Source organism: Gymnoscopelus braueri (genome assembly GCF_963280865.1).
Source record: "Gymnoscopelus braueri genome assembly, chromosome: 21".
Classification (NCBI taxonomy): domain Eukaryota; kingdom Metazoa; phylum Chordata; class Actinopteri; order Myctophiformes; family Myctophidae; genus Gymnoscopelus; species Gymnoscopelus braueri.
The window spans coordinates 6,035,025-6,056,336 of record NC_137623.1 but is presented as its reverse complement, the minus strand read 5'-3'; the positions used below and the strand labels follow the sequence as shown (position 1 = coordinate 6,056,336).

At 36.7% G+C, this 21,312-nt stretch overlaps 1 protein-coding gene across 2 annotated transcripts; it reads left to right on the top strand.

Annotated features, from left to right (window-relative positions):
* Nucleotides 1-286: 286 nt before the first annotated feature.
* LOC308077437 (uncharacterized protein) lies at nt 287-20,569 on the top strand. 2 transcript variants are annotated; one of them, XM_080418127.1, is made up of 10 exons: nt 287-310; nt 16,482-16,573; nt 17,141-17,403; nt 17,726-17,759; nt 17,880-17,893; nt 18,422-18,431; nt 18,546-18,562; nt 19,255-19,288; nt 19,409-19,425; nt 20,322-20,569. In XM_080418127.1, the coding sequence occupies exons 3-8, from the start codon at nt 17,142-17,144 to the stop codon at nt 19,263-19,265; spliced, it is 348 nt and encodes a 115-aa protein (XP_080274253.1). In that variant the 5' UTR covers nt 287-310; nt 16,482-16,573; nt 17,141; the 3' UTR covers nt 19,266-19,288; nt 19,409-19,425; nt 20,322-20,569. The 2 variants fall into 2 exon arrangements, with proteins under 2 accessions (XP_080274253.1, XP_080274252.1); XM_080418126.1 differs by lacking the exon at nt 287-310 and having other exon boundaries at nt 16,406-16,573.
* The last annotated feature ends 743 nt before the right edge of the window (nt 20,570-21,312 follow it).

Below are 21,312 nucleotides of genomic sequence, written 5' to 3'. Positions count from 1 at the left end.
TGTCCTGGATGTTTATTTATGAAAACATGTTTTGGCACGATATGGTGTGACTCTACAGTACAGTACGTTCCCTGGGTGTTTATCTATGAAAACACAAACACACACACACACACACACACACACACACACACACACAAACACACACACACACACACACACACACACACACACACACACACACCGTAAGTATATATATGACCACTGGACACGACCAACCCGATACCACTCCACATCAGCAGCTGTTTCATCTGTAAGGACGTTCATCTACTACGACACAACACTCAAACTACTACGGCTCAACACTCAAACTGAAGGTGAGTTTATTCCATTCAATCCATGAACGCATCTGTGTGTAATTTTAGATCTTAGCGATTACCATAGTTTTACACTCTGGCTGTTCAAAAATAGCAGATCTACAAGCTCATAGCGCAACACTATGCCGCGCTATGTGCTATGAATCTTGAACATTTGTGCAAATCTTTGAATGCATCTATTTTTTGAAACAACATTTTTAACTCAGATCTTTGCTTCTGGGGGGTCCCTGGAACAAGATGTTTTGATGGGGGTCGGCGGCCAAAAACATTTTTTCATGTTAAAGACCACCCAAAATGATATGTATTTGGCCTTGGACCCCCCCCATCTCAAAATAGGGGGTTGTTCCAGGGACCACCAGAAGCAAAGATTTGAGTTACAAATGTGTTAAAGTGTTAAAAAAAATATATATTCAAAGATTTACACACATTTTCACGCTTTTTCAAAAATAGCAGATCTACAAGCTCATAGCGCGGCACTCGCTATGAGCTATACATATTGGTACCAGGTACGTATTGGTACGCTATAAATATTTCAGAGATTTTCTTTAATGCCATGAATTTCGATTTCCTCTTTTAATATGTTGTTGCTTCTGTCATCATGATTCTTTTCATATACTATTTTCTTCTGATGATGCTTAGAATAATAATCATAATCGTCAGCAGAAGGGTAAACTTTTCATTATAAAAATGCATATTTATTTTACCTGGAGATTGGACAGGATCTTTACTTGTGTTTATTTTTTTAGGATGAAGGTGTACGTTGCTCTTATCCTGCTCTTTGTTCTTGTGGCTGGAACTGAAGAAGTGAAATCAGATCCAATTTCTGAGCCATCTCAGAGTTACAGTGGTGGAGGTGGAGGGTTTGGTGGGATGTCTCCGAATGGAGGGTTTGGTGCCGGTGGTGGTGGAGGGCTTGGATCAGGGTCTCCAGCGATGTCTTCAGGAGGGAAGTCTTCAGGGTTTTCTCGTAAGAAACACATTTTACAATATACAAGGTTTAGCAAACACTCTTAGAGCAACTTACAATAACTAATTGGTTTTTACACATCAAATGCAGAGAGTCACAGAGTAGTGTGTCACAGTAAACTAGGATCAAAGGTAAACCAATAACCTAGTATCAGTCTAGTATATATGTCACAGGGTGAATGGAGATCCAGGGTGATTGAAGACAGAGCGCTCGTTTTTAGGCACGGGGCTTCGGGGCGATGCGGGGCTTTTCGAGACAGGGTTTATTAGCGAGGCTCGCGAGGAGGAGGAGCTCCTCCTCCTTCTCCTTCTCCTCCTCCGTGTGTGTGTGTGTGTGTGTGTGTGTGTGTGTGTGTGTGTGTGTGTGTGTGTGTGTGTGTGTGTGTGTGTGTGTGTGTGTGTGTCAGGGAGAAACTAAAACAAAAGCCAGCAGAACACAATAAAAGTATCTTAACAGTCCACCTGATTCGAATGCTATCTGCATTGAATGGGGAAATAGGCGAGTTTATTAGACCTTTGAATGGGCGAAATAGGCGACCTACTTACCTACCCACGATTTATCAGACCATTCATTGGGTGTTATCAAGACATACTAACCTACCAACTGACATGACTTAATAGTTCAGTTTAGGTTTCGCTTTTGGTTTTGGACCCTGACGGAGGCGCGCAGTCACAGGCGAACTGTCACCCCGTGAAGGACCACAGAGGGAGCTAAGGCGACCGAGTTGCCGTCCTGAACGGTGTGACGTTCGCCTGTGCCTACTCAGCGCCGTTTGAGTTATGTACCGATAGGCACAGAATCGTAAATATTGTTGTGCGGACTGCTCCGCCTCCAAGTAGGTCAGTAGCTCCTGAATGAATGGTCTGATAAATCGCGGGTAGGTAGTAGCCTATTTCGCCCATTGAAAGGTCTAATAAACTCGCCTATTTCCCCATTCAATGCATTGATAGCACTCGAAGCCGGTCACACACGCGCGCACGTGTGTGTGTGGTCGCGGCAATATATGCTTGTGCACAAGCCTGGCTTGTGGCTCCCTCTAGTGTTGCTTCTACAGAATTGCTGGGTGGGTGGTAAAAACGAGCGAGCCTTCTTCAATCACCCTGGTTCTCCATTCACCCTGTAACATATATATATGTGTGTGTGTGTGTGTGTGTGTGTGTGTGTGTGTGTGTGTGTGTGTGTGTGTGTGTGTGTGTGTGTGTGTGTGTGTGTGTGCGCGCGTGTGTGTGTGTGTGCGTGTGTGCGCGTGTGTGTGTGTGTGCGTATGTGTGCGTGTGTGTGTGTGTGTGTGTTTATATATATATATAGCGCTGATGAACTAAGAACTCCTAACATTACCAGGTGTGACACATTGTAACTGATATTATAATAAATAATACAGACTTGTTTCATTTTCCACAGTCACTGAGATGCAATGGTTGGAGGCGGCCTGGGCGTGAGTTGACTCAATAAATATTATGCATCCATAAATTATGAATTCCTCATCAATCAATTTAAAAGCATATTTCACAATATTATGTATTTATTTATTTATATAATAATATGATACCTTACATTTCAGGACATTTAAGGACGGTAAGTGCACGTTATGTTAACATTATTTTTCATGCATTTTAGATTGCAATATCCTTCCTTGAAAACAAGAACTTTTTGTGTTATCCTTTTAGCATTATTGTATGATTGTATTATGAGTCATCACTGCTTTTGACACGCTCAAAGAAAGACACTGTGAGAGAAAGTCAGGGTGGGGTTTTGCTACCCTTAGATCAAGACTCAAGATCAAGAATTTGACATATTTTATATCTACAGTATTAGCTCTCAAAATCCATAATACATCTAAGCATACATCTATCTTGATATAACGCTAGGGTTTTGCCAAAAAATGTGTATCATATCTAATCTTGATTGATATTTTTAGTTTTAAAACATAAACTCTTAAAAACAAGATAATCAATTTACATTGACCTACTCTACAAGCTTTCCTGTTGTTACTGTTATGTATTCTTAGTGCTGGTGAACTTTACACTTCACACTTTAACACCTGACTTTTAACACATTGTACCTGATATTCTAGTGATTAATCTATTGATATATTTCTATTTATTTTATTAATTGTAATTAATCTATGTTTATTTCATTTTCCACGTATCAAGAAAACCAAGAGTAAGTATCACAACTATATGCTCTATTAATTCCTCATAAAATCCTTCAAAGCATTTTATTTTACAATATTATTGATACTGTGTATTAATATGATGTGTGTTACATTTTAGGCTCTTCAACGAGCAAGGTAAGTGCAATATTATATTATGTTAATGTTTTAGCTCATTTACATGTTTATAGATTAGAGCAAAGATTAGTGCTTTGCTAACACTTGCTACTGTATGCATGCATCCCATGATCATCCCACTGTTTCTCAACCAGTGGTCCATGGACTACACATACACATGCAATTATATGGCCACATGTCCTAATAATGATGACTCAATCAGGCCATCCGGTACAACTTCCCCTTCTTGACATTCTAACTCCCTTTTCTGTGGAATTTCTTGACCTTCGACTTCCCAGAAACTGACAACATTGACATGTCATCATAGGTCACCAGGTCGATAATATTCACTGTTCCATGGAACAAGAAAAAAGTAACATATTGCAACATGGTCAGGGACCACATGCAATACCTTCAGGGACCACAAGTGGTCCACGGACCACCTGTTGAAAACCCCTGGTCTAGTATATGCATTGTGTGTGTGTGTGTGTGTGTGTGTGTGTGTGTGTGTGTGTGTGTGTGTGTGTGTGTGTGTGTGTGTGTGTGTGTGTGTGTGTGTGTGTGTGTGTGTGTGTGTGTGTGTGTGTGTGTGTGTGTGTGTGTGTATATATATATATATAGTGCTGATGAACTAAGAACTCCTAACATTACCAGGTGTGACACATTGTAACTGATATTATAATAAATAATACTTGTTTCATTTTCCACAGTCGCTCAGATGCAAAAGTTGGAGGCGGCCTGGGCGTGAGTTGACTCAATAAATATGATGCATCCATACATTATGAATTCCTCATCAATCAATTTAAAAGCATATTTCACAATATTATGTATTTATTTATTTATATAATAATATGATACCTTACATTTCAGGACATTTAAGGACGGTAAGTGCACGTTATGTTAACGTTATTTTTCATGCATTTTAGATTGCAATATCCTTCCTTGAAAACAAGAACTTTTTTTGTTATCCTTTTAGCATTATTGTATGATTGTATTATGAGTCATCACTGCTTTTGACACGCTCAAAGAAAGACACTGTGAGAGAAAGTCAGGGTGAGGTTTTGCTACCCTTAGATCAAGACTCCAATTTGACATATTTTATATCTACAGTATTAGCTCTCAAAATCAATAAATACATCTAATCATACATCTATCTTGATGTAACGCTAGGGTTTTGCCAAAAAATGTGTATCATATCTAATCTTGATTGTTATTTTCATTGTTTTAAACATAAACTCTTGAAAACAAGATAATCAATTTACATTGACCTACTCTACAATCTTTCCTGTTGTTACTGTTATGTATTCTTAGTGCTGGTGAACTTTACACTCCACACTTTAACACCTGACTTGTGACACATTGTAGCTGATATTCAATGATTAATCTATCATGCTTATTTCATTTTTCCACGTATCAAGACAACCAAGAGTAAGTATCACAACTGTCTATGCTCTATTAACTCCTCATAAAATCCTCATAAAATCCTTCAAAGCATTTTATTTTACAATATGATTGATACTGTGTGTATTAATATGATGTGTGTTACATTTTAGGCTCTTCAACGAGCAAGGTAAGTGCAATATTATATTATGTTAATGTTTTAGCTCATTTACATGTTTATAGATTAGAGCACTGATAATTATAAAGAAAAAATAACGAGAGCTGAATTTATCGAAGATGATCAAGTCAGGTCACATGGTCAGGTCACATGGTCAGGTCCCATGGTCAGGTCACATGGTCAGGTCACATGGTCAGGTCACATGGTCAAAACAGTGCATTTTACAATATACAATTTAAACGCTCTTAGAGCAACTTACAATAACGTATTGTAAGTTTAAGTTTTTAAGAGTTTATGTTTAAAACAATAAAAATAATAATCAAGATACATCTTGGAATGGCGTTCGGCCACAGACGGGATTAAAACACTTCTTTATTGAAAAATATGGACTAATACATTACACAAATACTTCAGACACCTAGTTAACATGTGAGGCAAGCGGGCAAGCACCTTATATTTAGCATTTGTACATGTTTGGAGAAGTAAGGGTTTTGGAGCTGACACTCCAGGGCAATCTGGGGGTGGGGGGTGGTAGCTGAGACTCTCCTAGAGATTAAAAAAAAATGTCAAAATCGATAAATACATCTAATACATCTATCTTGATCTAACGCTAGAGTTTTGCCAAAATGTTATTCATGTGTATCATATCGTATCTTGATTATTATTTTTATTGTTTTAAACATAAACTCTTAAAAACAAGATAATCCATTTACATTGACCTACTCTACAATCTTTAACATCTACTCAGGCTTTAGTGTTTCAGACAGTTTTTAAGTTGCTTGATTCAGTATTTATATTTTTGATGTTCATTTTATCAGACACACACCTTTTCTATACAAACCCATTGTAACAACAAACTCCATTTTAACCATGATAGATTCATTGAAAACACACGCCTCTGCTTCTGGTGACTGATATTGTCCTTCTAATGAATGTTAGACTCTTTGAAAACACCCGTCCTTGGTTCTGGTGACTTGTCCTTCTAATGCGTGAGGGGGCCGTGTTTTTTCACACATTACTTCATTTATTTATTGATTTGTTTATTTCATTTCCGAAAATAATTATACAAAATAAATGGAAAAAGCCAGAGTAGACGTTAAAATTACCCCAAAGATGTTTGAAAGTGAAATATCCCTTTGAAGTCACCTTGCTAGAATTATGAATTCAAGTCTCCATGGGGTGACTGATATATAGCAAAAAAAATTCATTCATCACTCAATCATTTTTGGGGTGAACTATGACAGTGTTGATTTTGTCGACTAAAACGATGACCAAAAATGTTGGTCGACTACCTTTTTTTCACTGACAAAAACCATAAAATACATCTAATACATCTATCTTGATCTAACGCTAGAGTTTTGCCAAAATGTTATTCATGTGTATCATATCGTATCTTGATTATTATTTTTATTGTTTTAAACATAAACTCTTAAAAACAAGATAATCCATTTACATTGACCTACTCTACAATATTTCCTGTTGTTACTGTTATGTGTTCTTAGTGCTGGTGAACTTTACACTCCACACTTTAACACTTGACTTGTGACACATTGTATCTGATATTCTAGTGATTAATCTATTATGCTTATTTAATTTTTCCACGTATCAAGACAACCAAGACTCAAAAGTAAGTATCACAACTGTCTATGCTCTATTAACTCCTCATAAAATCCTTCAAAGCATTTTATTTTACAATATTATTGATACTGTGTGTATTAATATGATGTTTGTTACATTTTAGGCTCTTTTAGCAATTTTCATTTTAGCAAGGTAAGTGCAATATTATATTATGTTAATGTTTTAGCTCATTTACATGTTTATAGATTAGAGCACTGAGAATTATGAAGAAAAAAGTAAAGAGAGCTGAATTTATCGAAGATGATCAAGTCAGGTCACATGGTCAGGTCACATGGTCAAAAAACAGTGCATTTTACAATATACAATTGAAACACTCTTAGAGCAACTTACAATAACGTATTGTAAGTTGCTCTAAGAGCGTTTAAATTGTATATTGTAAAATGCACTGTTTTGACCTGACTATGTGACCTGACTTGATCATCATCGATAAATTCAACTCTTGTGATTACCTTACTTATTGTCAATAAGTAAAGTAATCACACACATCAAATGGAGAGAGACAGTGTAGTGTCACAGTAAACTACGATCAAAGGTAAACCAAGAACCTAGCATCAGTCTATAATAATAATAATAATAATAATAATAATTACAAAATAAGTACACACACACACACACACACACACACACACACACACACACACACACACACACACACACACACACACACACACACACACACACACACACACACACACACACACACACACACTGTATCATGCATGATATGCTATCTTGCATGATGAATCTATGCTTATTTCATTTTCAACAGATGTGCTTACTGGTTAACCAGATCCGTAAGTTGACCGAAAAGTCATAGATATACATTATTAAATACTCATAAACTAATTGAAAGTTAATTATTTTTACAATATTGTTAATATGTATATTGATATGATCTGCATTACATTTTAGGGAGGATCTCGAAAATGTAAGTTAATGTTATATTACATTATATTAATGCATTATGTCATATTGTTTACTGGTTGAAAGAAAGACAATGTGGGGTTTTGACAAAGTGTTCTTTTATAAGTACTATGTTGCATCTTATAGTGATTCTCAACCTGTGGGCTGGGGCCCACTGGTGGGCAGCGAGGGTATTGGAATTAGGCCCCCAAATAATTGACAAAACACAAAGATATGAATGATGATAATAAATAACATTATATTTTAATAGAACATAAAAATAAACTGGAACATGAGTTATCATAGTGATACCAATAAATGATATATTAACCCATTCAATCTGGGAACGCATCTGTGTCTATGAGCTTGTAGATCTGCTATTTTTTGAGAATTTGTGGAAGATTTGTGCAAATGTTATACGTACATTTTAAACTCAAATCTTTGCTTCTGGGGGGTCCCTACTCCCTGGAACAAAATATTTTGAGATGGGGGTCCACGGACAGTATTATTTTGGGGGTCCTTGACATGAAAAAAGTTTGAGAACCACTGATATTATAACAACATAAGTTAAAAAAAATAAAAATAAAGCTGGTAGGATTTAGAAAACATTTGTAGAATCCCCCCAGAAGCAAAGATTTGAGTTACAAATGTTCGCTTTAAAAATATATATATTCAAAGATTTGCACAAATTTTCACGATTTGAAATAAATAAATAGCAGATATACAAGCTCATAGCGCGGCACCGAGCTGTAGATCTGCTATTTTTGAATAGCCAAAGTATATAAAATGGTTATAGCTAAAAAAAAAGAATTCTAAAATGACACAGTATGTGTTCCTGGAATGAAAGGGTTAATAATAATGAGACATTGTTACTATGAGATTATTGTAAAGTATTATATAATATATAGTATATATGTAATATTAGTTGTTTGTGTATGTTTTCTACAGGACGACTGGACTTCCTCAACATTTCAACACCTCACTCACAATCTTCTTCGTCGTCATCATCATCAACATCATCTTCATCTTCATCGTCTCTGATCTGTCCTGGTTATCTTCATCTTCATCATTAATTAACCAATCAAAACAAAGAAACAGATTTCATCATGTGATTATGAGTTGATCATTCCTGTGTGCGTTTCCTCTTTCATGATGTGATGTGATGACCGTGTGTCTCAGTGAGATTATAGTAAACTTTACCTGAAGCATTATTTACATGTGATTTGTGTCCAGTGGTGTAAAGTAACTAAGTACATTTACTCAAGTACTGTACTTGAGTACAGTTTTGAAGAATTTACTGGAGTATTTCCAAATTTCTGTACTACTCCACTACATCTCAGAGGCAAATATTTAACTTTTACTCCACTACTTTTATTTGAAAACTAGTTACTAGTTACTTTGTAGATTTTGATTATTATTACAAATCATACATTAACCACTTCAGCCCTATATACATTTCGGCCATTTGAAAATAACAGATCTACAAACTCACAATGCATCGCAATGCAATGCATTATGAGCTTGTAGATCGGCTATTTTCAAACGATGTTTATGCATGCTTTTGGTACTTTAAGTACACTTTAAGTACAAACGATGGTAAATCCTACTTAACGCTATCACAGAGAAAACTCTTTTTTTTTTTATGTTTTAAAGAAAAAATACATTTACGTTATTATTTATTTTAATGTTTTATCAATAAAATCAGGAACGAAATAAGATGCAAAGCACCTGGGGAAACTAGTGGACAAAACTATAAGACCAAAACACTAACCATAACTACAGAAACTAGGCAGAATAATTATAATATACAATACATAATAAGACATAACCGACAAGGGAAACGAGACTAAAGACAAACATTTGTACACTCTCAGAGTTACAGACCTGCAAGGGTCCATTTGGTTTATATACATAAGCTCTGTCTCTGGTTATATGTGTATGTTCACCACAAGCCGGCATGGTGATGAACTCTGATAACAGTTCATATTGGTTCCATCATTGAGTCCATACTGGTTTTAAAATAGACAATTTATTCAAATATGTAAATGTTCTCATTAAATATGCACGATTCAATAATATATGAAGCCTAAACTTGCTATGAGAAGAATCACATATTATTATTATTTTTACTCAAGCAAAATGCTTCATCTTTCTCTCAGCTGAGGGGTCCTTGGTCTGAAAAACGTTGAAGACCCCTGACCAGAATGTCCCATTGCACAAGTTTCCAAATATGTAAAGATCTTTGGAAAATAGCAGATCTATAAGCTCACAATGCGTCGCGTGTAGATCGGCTATTTTCAAATGGCCGAAATGTATATAGGGCTGAAGTGGTTAATGTATGTTGTGTAATAATAATCAAAATCTATAAAGTAACTAAAAATAATTGTAGTGGAGTAAAAGTACAATATTTGCATCCGAGATGTAGTGGAGTAGAAGTAAAAGTACTGACAATTGGAAATATTCCAGTAAAGCAAAAGTACCTAAAAATTGTTCTTAAAGGAGGAGTTCACCCAAAAAAATCATATTTTCTAACAATTGCACACCCCATAAAGCCTTGAATTCATGGATTTATTTTTGTTTTTGTGGCATTCCTAAACCAATAATTTGATGACCGGGTGTGTATCCGGTAGGAGACACAAATAATCTACTTTGTGTCTCCTACCGGATACATTAGCCGGTATGAGACAGGAATTAAATTATTGGCTTAAGAATGCCACAAAAACAAAAATAAATCCATGGATTCAAGGCTTCATGGGGTGTGCAATTGATAGAAAATAATTCATTTTTTGGGTGAACTACTCCTTTAAGTACAGTACTTCAGTAAATGTCCAAAGTCGTTACTTTCCACCACTGTATATAAGGATATGGTTAAAAGTTTTACAAAAAAATGCTGTATGGTATTTCTGAATGAGAAACTAATGTGAATTTATAGCCTTCTTTTTTTTTCAAATGTATTTATTTTTAAATAATATTTTATAATGAATCTCTACCGTCTTTAACTTAAAGCAGAGTGTGGTATAGCCGCTGTATGAGCGAAGAATTTGCATGTTTATTGAATTGTGGTATTACCGCGTTAGCAATTTGGACACACATGGAAATAAGCACGGCGGCACTTTATACGGAAGACAAAAATAATCAATTGAAACATTGCATTTTCCCGATAACGTCATAATACGAAGACGTCCACAAAAATGGGTCATGGCATCGTCTCACTTTATGATGAAGAATTATCTTTGTTATGTAACTAAAATGTAAAAATGGAACACATCTCTATCATGTTTAGATTTCTTTGGCTATTCAAAAATAGCAGATCTACAAGCTCATAACGCAGCACCGAGTGCCACGCTATGAGCTTGATCTGCTATTTTTGAAAAGTCGTGAACATGTGTGCAAATCTTTGAATGTCTTCTAAATCCCAATAGTTTATTTTTCCTTTTTAAGCACATGTTGCTATAATATCAGTGGTTCTCAAACTTTTTCATGTCAAGGACCCCCAAAATGATATGTATTTGGCCGCGGACCCCCTTCTGAAAATATTTCGTTCCAGGGACCCCCAGAAGCAAAGATTTCAGTTAAAATGTATATAAAATGCAAATTATATATAATATATATATATATATATATATATATATATATATATATATATATATATATATATATATATATAAATATATATATATAATTTGAATAGCCAAAGAAATCTTAAAATGACACAGATAAGTTCCTGGTTTTAGTGGGTTAACCTAAAGACAGACAATTCAGGACTGATGGAGAAGCTTTGGCAGATATTCATTTGACAACGCTTTTTTGTAAAAATAAATAAATAAATCAATTATGAGGAGAATTATCATTGTTCATGTTTGGCAGTAAGGATTTGATACACAGTATTACACAGATACACAGATTTGCTATAGTGAGCGTTGGCAGTCATTTTATGCAATTTGCAATCATTGAAGGTTTTGTCTGCAGCAAAGAGGCCTGCCTTGATTTTAACCTCGCTGTCTATGAGCCTTCCTTATATTTGGCAACCAGAGAGAAATAAGCAACCAGGTCTACGAAAACGAGTCCAAAAAGAAGCGACATATGGGCCACATGAGCACTTTATATCTATATAAGTCCAAAGTCGCTTATAATTAGCGGACATGGCAACACTATACTGGCAACGCCACTGAAGAAACGACATAACATGAGGTTACTATCAGAGAAGAAGCTGAGATGCCATATTGAGTGTTTTATGAGTTGTGTTTAAAGAGATTAGTCACCCCATGGAGACTTGAATTCATGGATATTTTTTTAAAGCCAATAATTTGATGACTGGCAGTGGTTCCGGTAGGAGACACAAAGAGTCTCCTTTGTATCTCCTACCGGAACCGCTGCCTACCGGTCTGCTGGTCATCACATTATTGTCTTAGGAATGAGACAAAAACTAAAAAATATATCCATGAATTCTAGGGTGACTTGGGGTGAACTATGACAGTGTTAATTTCTTCCATGAAACTATGACGAAAAATTTTGGTAAACTACCTTTAGTCTACCAACTAAAAAGTAATAAAAAAAACGAAATAAAAACTAAACTAAACTAAAACTATGACTAAATATACTGACATTTTTGTCAACAAATAAAAACTAGACTAAAATGTAGACTAGATAAGAAGAGATCCAGTAGAACTAAGACTAGTCATTGTATGCTTGGTTGCGCTCGGGTGTTGCGCTCTGAAAATAGCAGTGGTGGAAAAAGTATTCAAATGTTTCACTTAAGTAAAAGTATCAATACTGCATTATAGAAATACTTTGTTACAAGTAAAAGTCCAGAATAAAAAATTTACTTGAGTAAAAGTACAATAGTATTGGCATCAAAAAGTACTTAAAGTACCAAAAGTAAAAGTACTAAAATATTTGAAAATAGCTGATCTACAAGCTCACAACGTGTCGCATCGCGACGCGTTGTGAGCTTGTAGATCTGCTATTTTCAAATAGCCTAGGTAAAAAATAGGGCTAAAGTGATTAAAGTATTTTTCATAATATAATAATTTATATTTGAAAAGTAACTAGTAACTAAAGTGTTCAAATAATTGTAGTGGAGTAAAAGTACAATATTTGCCTCTGAGATGTAGTGGAGTAGAAGTATTGGAAATTAGAAATACTCAAGTAAAGTACAAATACCTCAAAATGTTACTTAAGTACAGTACTTAAGTAAATGTACTTAGTTACTTTCCTCCACTGGAAAATAGCAGATCTACAAGCTCACATCACGTCGAGCTTGTAGATCGGCTATTTTCAGCATGCAACCAAGTGTAAAACCAGCAATTACGACGACATCAAGGCACCGCCAAAATAAAACAAATTTAGTCGACTAAATCAACATTTAGTCGACTATAATCTTATAATATTTAGTCGACTAAAACTAGACAAAAACTTAATTATTTCAGATGACTAAAATATGACTAAAACTAAATGGTTTATTCAAGTTTATTCAAAAGACTACTAAAACTAAATCAAACTTTGCTGTCAAAATCAACACTGGAACTATCCCTAATTTAAGTGTTTTCTTAGGCTGCCGGCTGTCATCTCAACTGTGTTGTTTGTCTCTAAATGCATCGTATTGTGTTTAAATAAACCGCTGCTTGTTGCAACATTAATGAAAACCATAACATTGTGTCACATATGGATTATGTGTGTCTGTGTGCTGATTGGACTCCATTTGCTTCTTGTCACATGACGTGCGTGCATGTGTGCGTAGGTGCGTGCGTGTGCGTGCGTGTGGCTGAGGAGGGGGTAGCTGTGTAACTCTGACAGGGTACAAATGTAACCAAATGAACTCTTTACCGTTCCATTTGGTTCCATTTGTACCCTCTCACAGTTACATTACACTGGCAATCAATATAGCAGATCTACAGTACAAGCTCATGTGTACCCTCACAGAGTTACAGACCTGTAAGGGTCCATTTGGTTTCATGTGTACACTCTCAGAGTTAAAGACCTGTAAGGGTCCATTTGGTTCCATGTGTACACTCTCAGAGTTACAGACCTGTAAGGGTCCATTTGGTTCCATGTGTACACTCTCAGAGTTACAGACCTGTAAGGGTCCATTTGGTCATTTGTACACTCAGAGTTAAAGACCTGTAAAGGTCCATTTGGTTCCATGTGTACGCTCTCAGAGTTACAGACCTGTAAGGGTCCATTTGGTTCCATGTGTACACTCTCAGAGTTAAAGGCCCGTAAGGGTCCAATTGGTTTATAAGCTCTGTCTACTGGTTTTAAAATAGACAATTTATTAAAATATGTAAATTGTCTCATTAAATATGCACGATAAAAAATATACATAAAGCCTAAAATTGCTATGAGAAGAATCTCATATTATTATTTTTACTCAAGCAAAATGAGAATAGATGGACTTTTACTTGTGACAGTGTATGGCTATGTTTATATTATCAGTACGTTTACATAAATAAAAAGTTGATTTGATTTAATTGAATTCAAGAAGTTTGAGTATACAGTAGGTTACTTCTTCCACCACTCAACAATCACATCACAGGATGTGTGTGTGTGTGTGTGTGTGTGTGTGTGTGTGTGTGTGTGTGTGTGTGTGTGTGTGTGTGTGTGTGTGTGTGTGTGTGTGTGTGTGTGTGTGTGTGTGTGTGTGTGTGTGCGTGCACGCGCGTGCATGCGACCTGCCAACTCTCCTGTTTTCACCGGGAGACTCCTGTTATTTGACCATTTCTCCAGGCCGACAGCTGCTCTTCCATTTCTCCTGTTTTACTCCTGTTTTGGGGGGTCCACGGCCAAATACATATCATGTTGGGGGTCCGTGATATGAAAAAGTTCGAGCACCACTGAAGTTTTTTTTTCAAGCAGTTTGTGTTGATGCTCCAAGCAGCAACACTGCCCCCATGGAAAGATGCCACGTTTGTCCCTTCAGGATAAGGCCATGGGCAGGTGGAAGCTGGTGTTCCGTTACGCAGATCACGCATCATTAGGTGTCAGCCCTGGTAGGTGCAGGCAGGTGTGTGCCAGTCACAGGTGTGTGTCCAGCCTGATCTCCAGAGAACTAGTATACATTGCACGGATCCAGTGCACTTCATTCCGTGGATAGTCGCCTAGAAACCCCAAAATTGCGTGCATATGTACGGCGAGTCCCACGGTGGGCGTAACCAGTCGCAACCCGGAAAAACCCGGAAGCAGAGCAGTCCCCACAACAAAATGTACGATTCTGTGCCTATCGGTACATAACTCAAACGGCGCTGAGTAGGCACAAGGGAATGTCGCAACGTTCGGGACGGCAACTCGCTCGCTTTAGCTCGCTCGGTGGCCCCTTACGTGGCGACAATTCCCTTGAGACTGCGCGCCTCCGAAATGGTTTTGTCACAACGGGAGAGATTTACATATGCACGGAATTTCTGGGTTTCTAGGCGACTGTCCACGGAATGAAGTGCACTGGATCCGTGCAATGTATACTCGTTCTCTGGAGATCGGGTTGGTGTGTTAGTCACAGGTTTGTGTCAGTCACAGGTTTGTGTCAGTCACAGGTGTGTGTCAGTCACAGGTGTGTGTCAGTCACAGGTGAGTGTCAGTCACAGGTGTGTGCCAGTCACAGGCGTGTGTCAGTCACAGGTTTGTGTCAGTCACAGGTGTGTGTCAGTCACAGGTGTGTGTCAGTCACAGGTGAGTGTCAGTCACAGGTGTGTGTCAGTCACAGGTGTGTGCCAGACAGTCACAGGTGTGTGTCAGTCACAGGTGTGTGTCAGTCACAGGTGTGTGTCAGTCACAGGTGTGTGCCTGACACCTGAGCATGGGGTCCTGCAACTTTGACATCTGTCTTTGGTACCGTTGTGCAAATCTTTCCTGTACATCTCTGGAAGAAAACCTATGGTTCCTCAGTGAAGCAAGGGTGAGGAACTGGTCTTCTTGGGATGTTGTCTTCCTTTGACTTCACCAGTCTCACAGAACTTGGTCCTAAGTTTGGAAATAGTACCAGGGCTGACACCAAATAATGCTGTCACTCTGCATAACGGAACACCAGCTTCCACTTGCCTCATCGCAATGTTTGCACGACAAACGTTCCATCTTTCCATGGGGGCAGTGGTGCTGCTTGGAGCACACACACACACACACACACACACACACACACACACACACACACACACACACACACACACACACACACACACACACACACACACACACACACACACACACACACACACACACACACAGTATGACTGACACCTGACCTGAGTGACTGGCCAACAGAAGCATATTGGGGGATTTTGGCAAATTTATTGGGGGCGCTACCCACACGTTCGCAAACTCCTTACAAGTTGTGACTCGTTGTAAAGGTGACTATGTGAAAATGTGTGCAATATATATACATATATATATATATATATATATATATATATATATATATATAATGCACACATTTTCAAGATTTTTCAAACACATTGCAGGTCTACAAGCTTTGTCGATCTACTATTTTTTGGCACAATATGCCAAACCACAAAACATGTTTTGGCACGATATGGTTTGACTGTACAGAACAGTACGTTCCCTGGGTGTTTATCTATGAGAACATAAACACACACACACACACACACACACACACACACACACACACACACACACACACACACACACACACACACACACACACACACACACACACACACACACACACACACACACACACACACACACACACACACACACATACACACACACACCCCTAAGGCTAAGTATATATATGACCACTGGACACGACCAACCGATACCACTCCACATCAGCAGCTGTTTCATCTTGAAGGACGCTACACTGAAGGACGCAACACTCAAACTACTACGGCTCAACACTCAAACTACTACGGCTCAACACTCAAACTACTACGGCTCAACACTCAAACTACTACGGCTCAACACTCAAACTGAAGGTGAGTTTATTCCATTCAATCCATGAACGCATCTGTGTGTCATATTAGATCTTAGCGATTACCATTATTTTACACTTTGGGTATTCAAAAATAGCAGATCTACAAGCTCAAGCTCATCGGTGCTGCGCTATGAGCTTGTAGATCTGTTATTTTTGAAAAATCTTGAACATTTGCTCAAATCTTTGAATGCATCTATTTTTTTAAACAGCATTTTTAACTCTTCTCTTTGCTTCAGGGGGGTCCCTGGAATAACATGTTTTGATGAGGCTCGGTGGCCAAAACATTTTTTTCATGTTAAAGACCACCCAAAACGATGTGTATCGTTTATATGGGGTTGTTCCAGGGACCCCCCCCCCCCCCCCCCCAAAAAAGAAGCAAAGATTTGAGTTACAAATGTTCGAACAAATGTTGCTTCTGTCATCATGATTCTTTTCATACTATTTTATTCTGATGATGCTTACAATCATAATCATCAGCAGAAGCGTAAACTTTTCATTATAAAAATGCATATTTATTTTACCTGGAGATTATACAGGATCTTGTGTTTTTTGTTGTTGTTTTTTTTAGGATGAAGGTGTACATTGCTCTCATCTTGCTCTTGGTTCTCGTGGCTGGAACTGAAGAAGTGAAATCAGATCCAATTCAGCGTTCAGCGATGTCTGGGTCTAATGGTGGTGGTGGTGGTGGTGGTGCTGGTTATGGGATGAGTATGAATTTAGGTTCTGGAGGTGCCGGAGGGTTTGGTGCCGGAGGGTTTGGTGCCGGTGTTGGAGGGTTTGGATCAAGGTCTCCAGGGATGTCTTCAGGAGGGAAGTCTTCAGTGTTTTCTCGTAAGAAACACATTTTACAATATACAAGCAAACACTCTTAGAGCAACTTACAATAACTAATTGGTTATCACACATCGTGTGTGTGTGTGTGTGTGTGTGTGTGTGTGTGTGTGTGTGTGTGTGTGTGTGTGTGTGTGTGTGTGTGTGTGTGTGTGTGTGTGTGTGTGTGTGTGTGTGTGTGTGTGTGTGTGTGTGTGTGTGTGTGTGTGTGTGTACAGTATATATATAGTGCTGATGAACTAAGAACTCCTAACATTACCAGGTGTGACACATTGTAACTGATATTATAATAAATAATACAGACTTGTTTCATTTTCCACAGTCGCTGAGATGCAAAGGATGGAGGCGGCCTGGGCGTGAGTTGACTCAATAAATATGATGCATCCATACATTATGAATTCCTCATAAATCCATTTAAAGCACAACATTATTTATTTATTTATTTATATAATAATATTATACACCTTACATTTCAGGAAATTTAAGGAGGGTAAGTGCACGTTATGTTAACATTATTTTTCATGCATTTTATATTGTAATATCCTTCCTAGGAAACGAGAACTTTTTGTGTTATCCTTTTAGCATTATTGTGTAATTGTCACTGCTTTTGACACGTTCAAAGAAAGACACTGTGAGAGAAAGTCAGGGTGGGGTTTTGCTAGCCTTAGATCAAGACTCAATTTTGACACATTTTATATCTACGAGAGTCTTAGCTCTCAAAATCAATAAATACATCTAATACATCTATCTTGATCCAACGCTAGGGTTTTGCCAAAATGTTATTCATGTGTATCATATTGTATCTTGATTACTATTTGTATTGTTTTAAACATAAACTCTTAAAAACAAGATAATCCATTTACATTGACTTACTCTACAATCTTTCCTGTTGTTACCGTTATGTATTCTTAGTGCTGGTGAACTTTACACTTCACACTTTAACACTTGACTTGTGACACATGTAGCTGATATTCTAGTGATTAATCTATTATGCTTATTTCATTTTCCATGTATCAAGGATACCCCGGGTAAGTCTCACAACTATTTATGCTCTATTAACTCCTCATAAAATCCTTCAAAGTATTTTATTTTACAATATTATTGATACTGTGTGTCTTAATATGATGTGTGTTACATTTTAGGTTCTTCAACGAGCAAGGTAAGTACAATATTATATTATGTTAAAGGGATATTTCACTTTCGAATAAAATAAACATTAAAAATACATATTTTTAAAAAATGAAAAAAGTTATGGCAAAATCACGGCCCCCTCACACATTAGTAGGACACTCTAATGCGTGAGGGGGCCGTGATTTTTCCATTACTTTTTTCATTTATTTTTAAAATATTTTTTAAATGTTTATTTTATTTGAAAGTGAAATATTCCTTTAATGTTTTAGCTCATATACATGTTTATAGATTTCAGCACTGAGAATTATAAAGTTCAATAACGAGAGCTGAATTTATCGATGATGATCAAGTCAGGTCACATGGTCAGGTCACATGGTCAGGTCACATGGTCAGGTAAAAACAGTACATTTTACAATATACAATTTAAACACTCTTAGAGCAACGTAGGGTAAATTAAGGTAATCACACACATCAAATGCAGAGAGACAGTGTAGTGTCACAGTAAACTAGGATCAAAGGTAAACCAAGAACCTAGCATCAGTCTAAAATAATAATAATAATAATAATAAAATATTTGCACGCACGCACGCACGCACGCACCTACACACACACACACACACACACACACACACACACACACACACACACACACACACACACACACTGTATGCTAATATGCTATCTAGCATGATGAATCTATGCTTATTTCATTTTCAACAGATACAGTCTGATATTCTGCGCGTTAACCAGATTCGTAAGTTGACCTAAAAGTCATAGATATACATTATTAATTACTAATAAACTAATTGAAAGTTTATAATGTTTTTACAATATTGTTAATATGTATATTGATATGATCTGCATTACATTTTAGGGCGGATCTCGCACAACGTAAGTTAATGTTATGTTACATTATATGAATGCATTACTGTATGTCATATTGTTTACTGGGTGAAAGAAAGACATTGTGTGGTTTTGACAAAGTGTTTTTATTAGTAGTAGTACATGTTGCATCTTATAGTGATTCTCAACCTGTGGGCTGGGGCCCCCTGGTGGGCTGTAAGGGTATTGGAATTGGGCCCCCAAATAATTGACAAAACACAAAGATATAAATGATGATGATAAATAACTTTATATTTTAATAGAACATATAAAAACTGGAACATGAGTTGTCATAGTGATACCAATAAATGAGATATTAACCCATTCAATCAGGGAATGCATCTGTGTCTATGAGCTTGTAGATCTGCTATTTTTTTAGAATTTGTGGAAAATGTGTGCAAATCTTATACATACATTTTTAACTCAAATCTTTGCTTCTGGGGGGTCCCTACTCCCTGGAGCAAAACATTTTTAGATGGGGGTACACGGACAATATCATTTTGGGGGTCCTTGACATGAAAAAAGTTTGAGAAACACAGATATTATAACAGCATAAGTTTAGAAAAACAAAAACCTGTTAGGATTTAGAAGACATTTGTAGAATCACTAGAAGCAAAGATTTGAGTTAAAAATGTTCGCTTAAAAATATATATATTCAAAGATTTGCACACATTTTCACGATTTAAAATAAAATCAGATCTACAAGCTCATAGCGCGGCACCGAGCTGTAGATCTGCTATTTTTGAATAGCCAAAGAATATAAAATGGTTATAGCTAAAAAAAAAGAATTCTAAAATGACACAGTATGTGTTCCCGGAATGAATGAGTTAATAATAATGAGACATTGTTACTATGAGACTATTGTAATGTATTATATATGTAATATTAGTTTTTGTTTTCTACAGGACGACTGGACTTCCTCAACATTTCAACACCTCACTCACAATCTTCTTCCTCATCATCATCATCATCATCGTCTCTGATCTGTCCTGGTTATCTTCATCTTCACCATTAATTAATCAATCAAAACAAAGAACCAGATTTCATCATGTGATTATGAGTTGATCATTCCTGTGTGTGTTTCCTCTTTCATGATGTAATGTGATGACTGTGTGTCTCAGTGAGATTATATTAAACTTTACCTGAAGCATTATTTACATGTGATTTGTTCATTTACTCACTTAAGTAGAGTTTTGATGAATTTACTGGAGTATTTCCACATTTCTGTACTACTCCACTACATCTCAGAGGCAAATATTTAACTATGTTACCCTAGTTAGTTAGTTACTTTGTAGATTTTGATTATTATTACAAACCATACCCACTTCAGCCCTACATACATTTCGGCCATTTGAAAATAGCAGATCTACAAGCTCACAATGCATCGCGATGCAACGCATTGTGAGCTTGTAGATAGATTTTCAATAGATTTTTATACATTTGAAAACTTGAAATGGGACATTCTGCATAGCGAGTACTTCCTACTTTTGGTACTTTAAGTACATTTTGATACCAATACCTTTGTACTTTTACTCAAGTAAATTTTTAACTCAGACTTGAATTCTTTAAAGAAAAAATACATTTACATTATTATTTATTTTAATGTTTTATCAAGAAAATCAGGAACGAAATAAGATGCAAGACCAAAACACTAACCCTAACTACAGAAACTAGGCAGAATAAATATAATATATGATGGAGTTAAACATATATGTTTTGTGGACCAGATTGATATGATCTAGAACTATCGATCTAACCAGTCAAATTAATATAGTGATGTCTTTTTGGGCCTGTACTTCAGTCTTTTAAACATGCTTTCTGTAACTCTACTATACTTTCCCTACCAAGGCCATGTAGCTGGCTCCATAGCTATCTGGTGCCGGCTCCATATGTTTC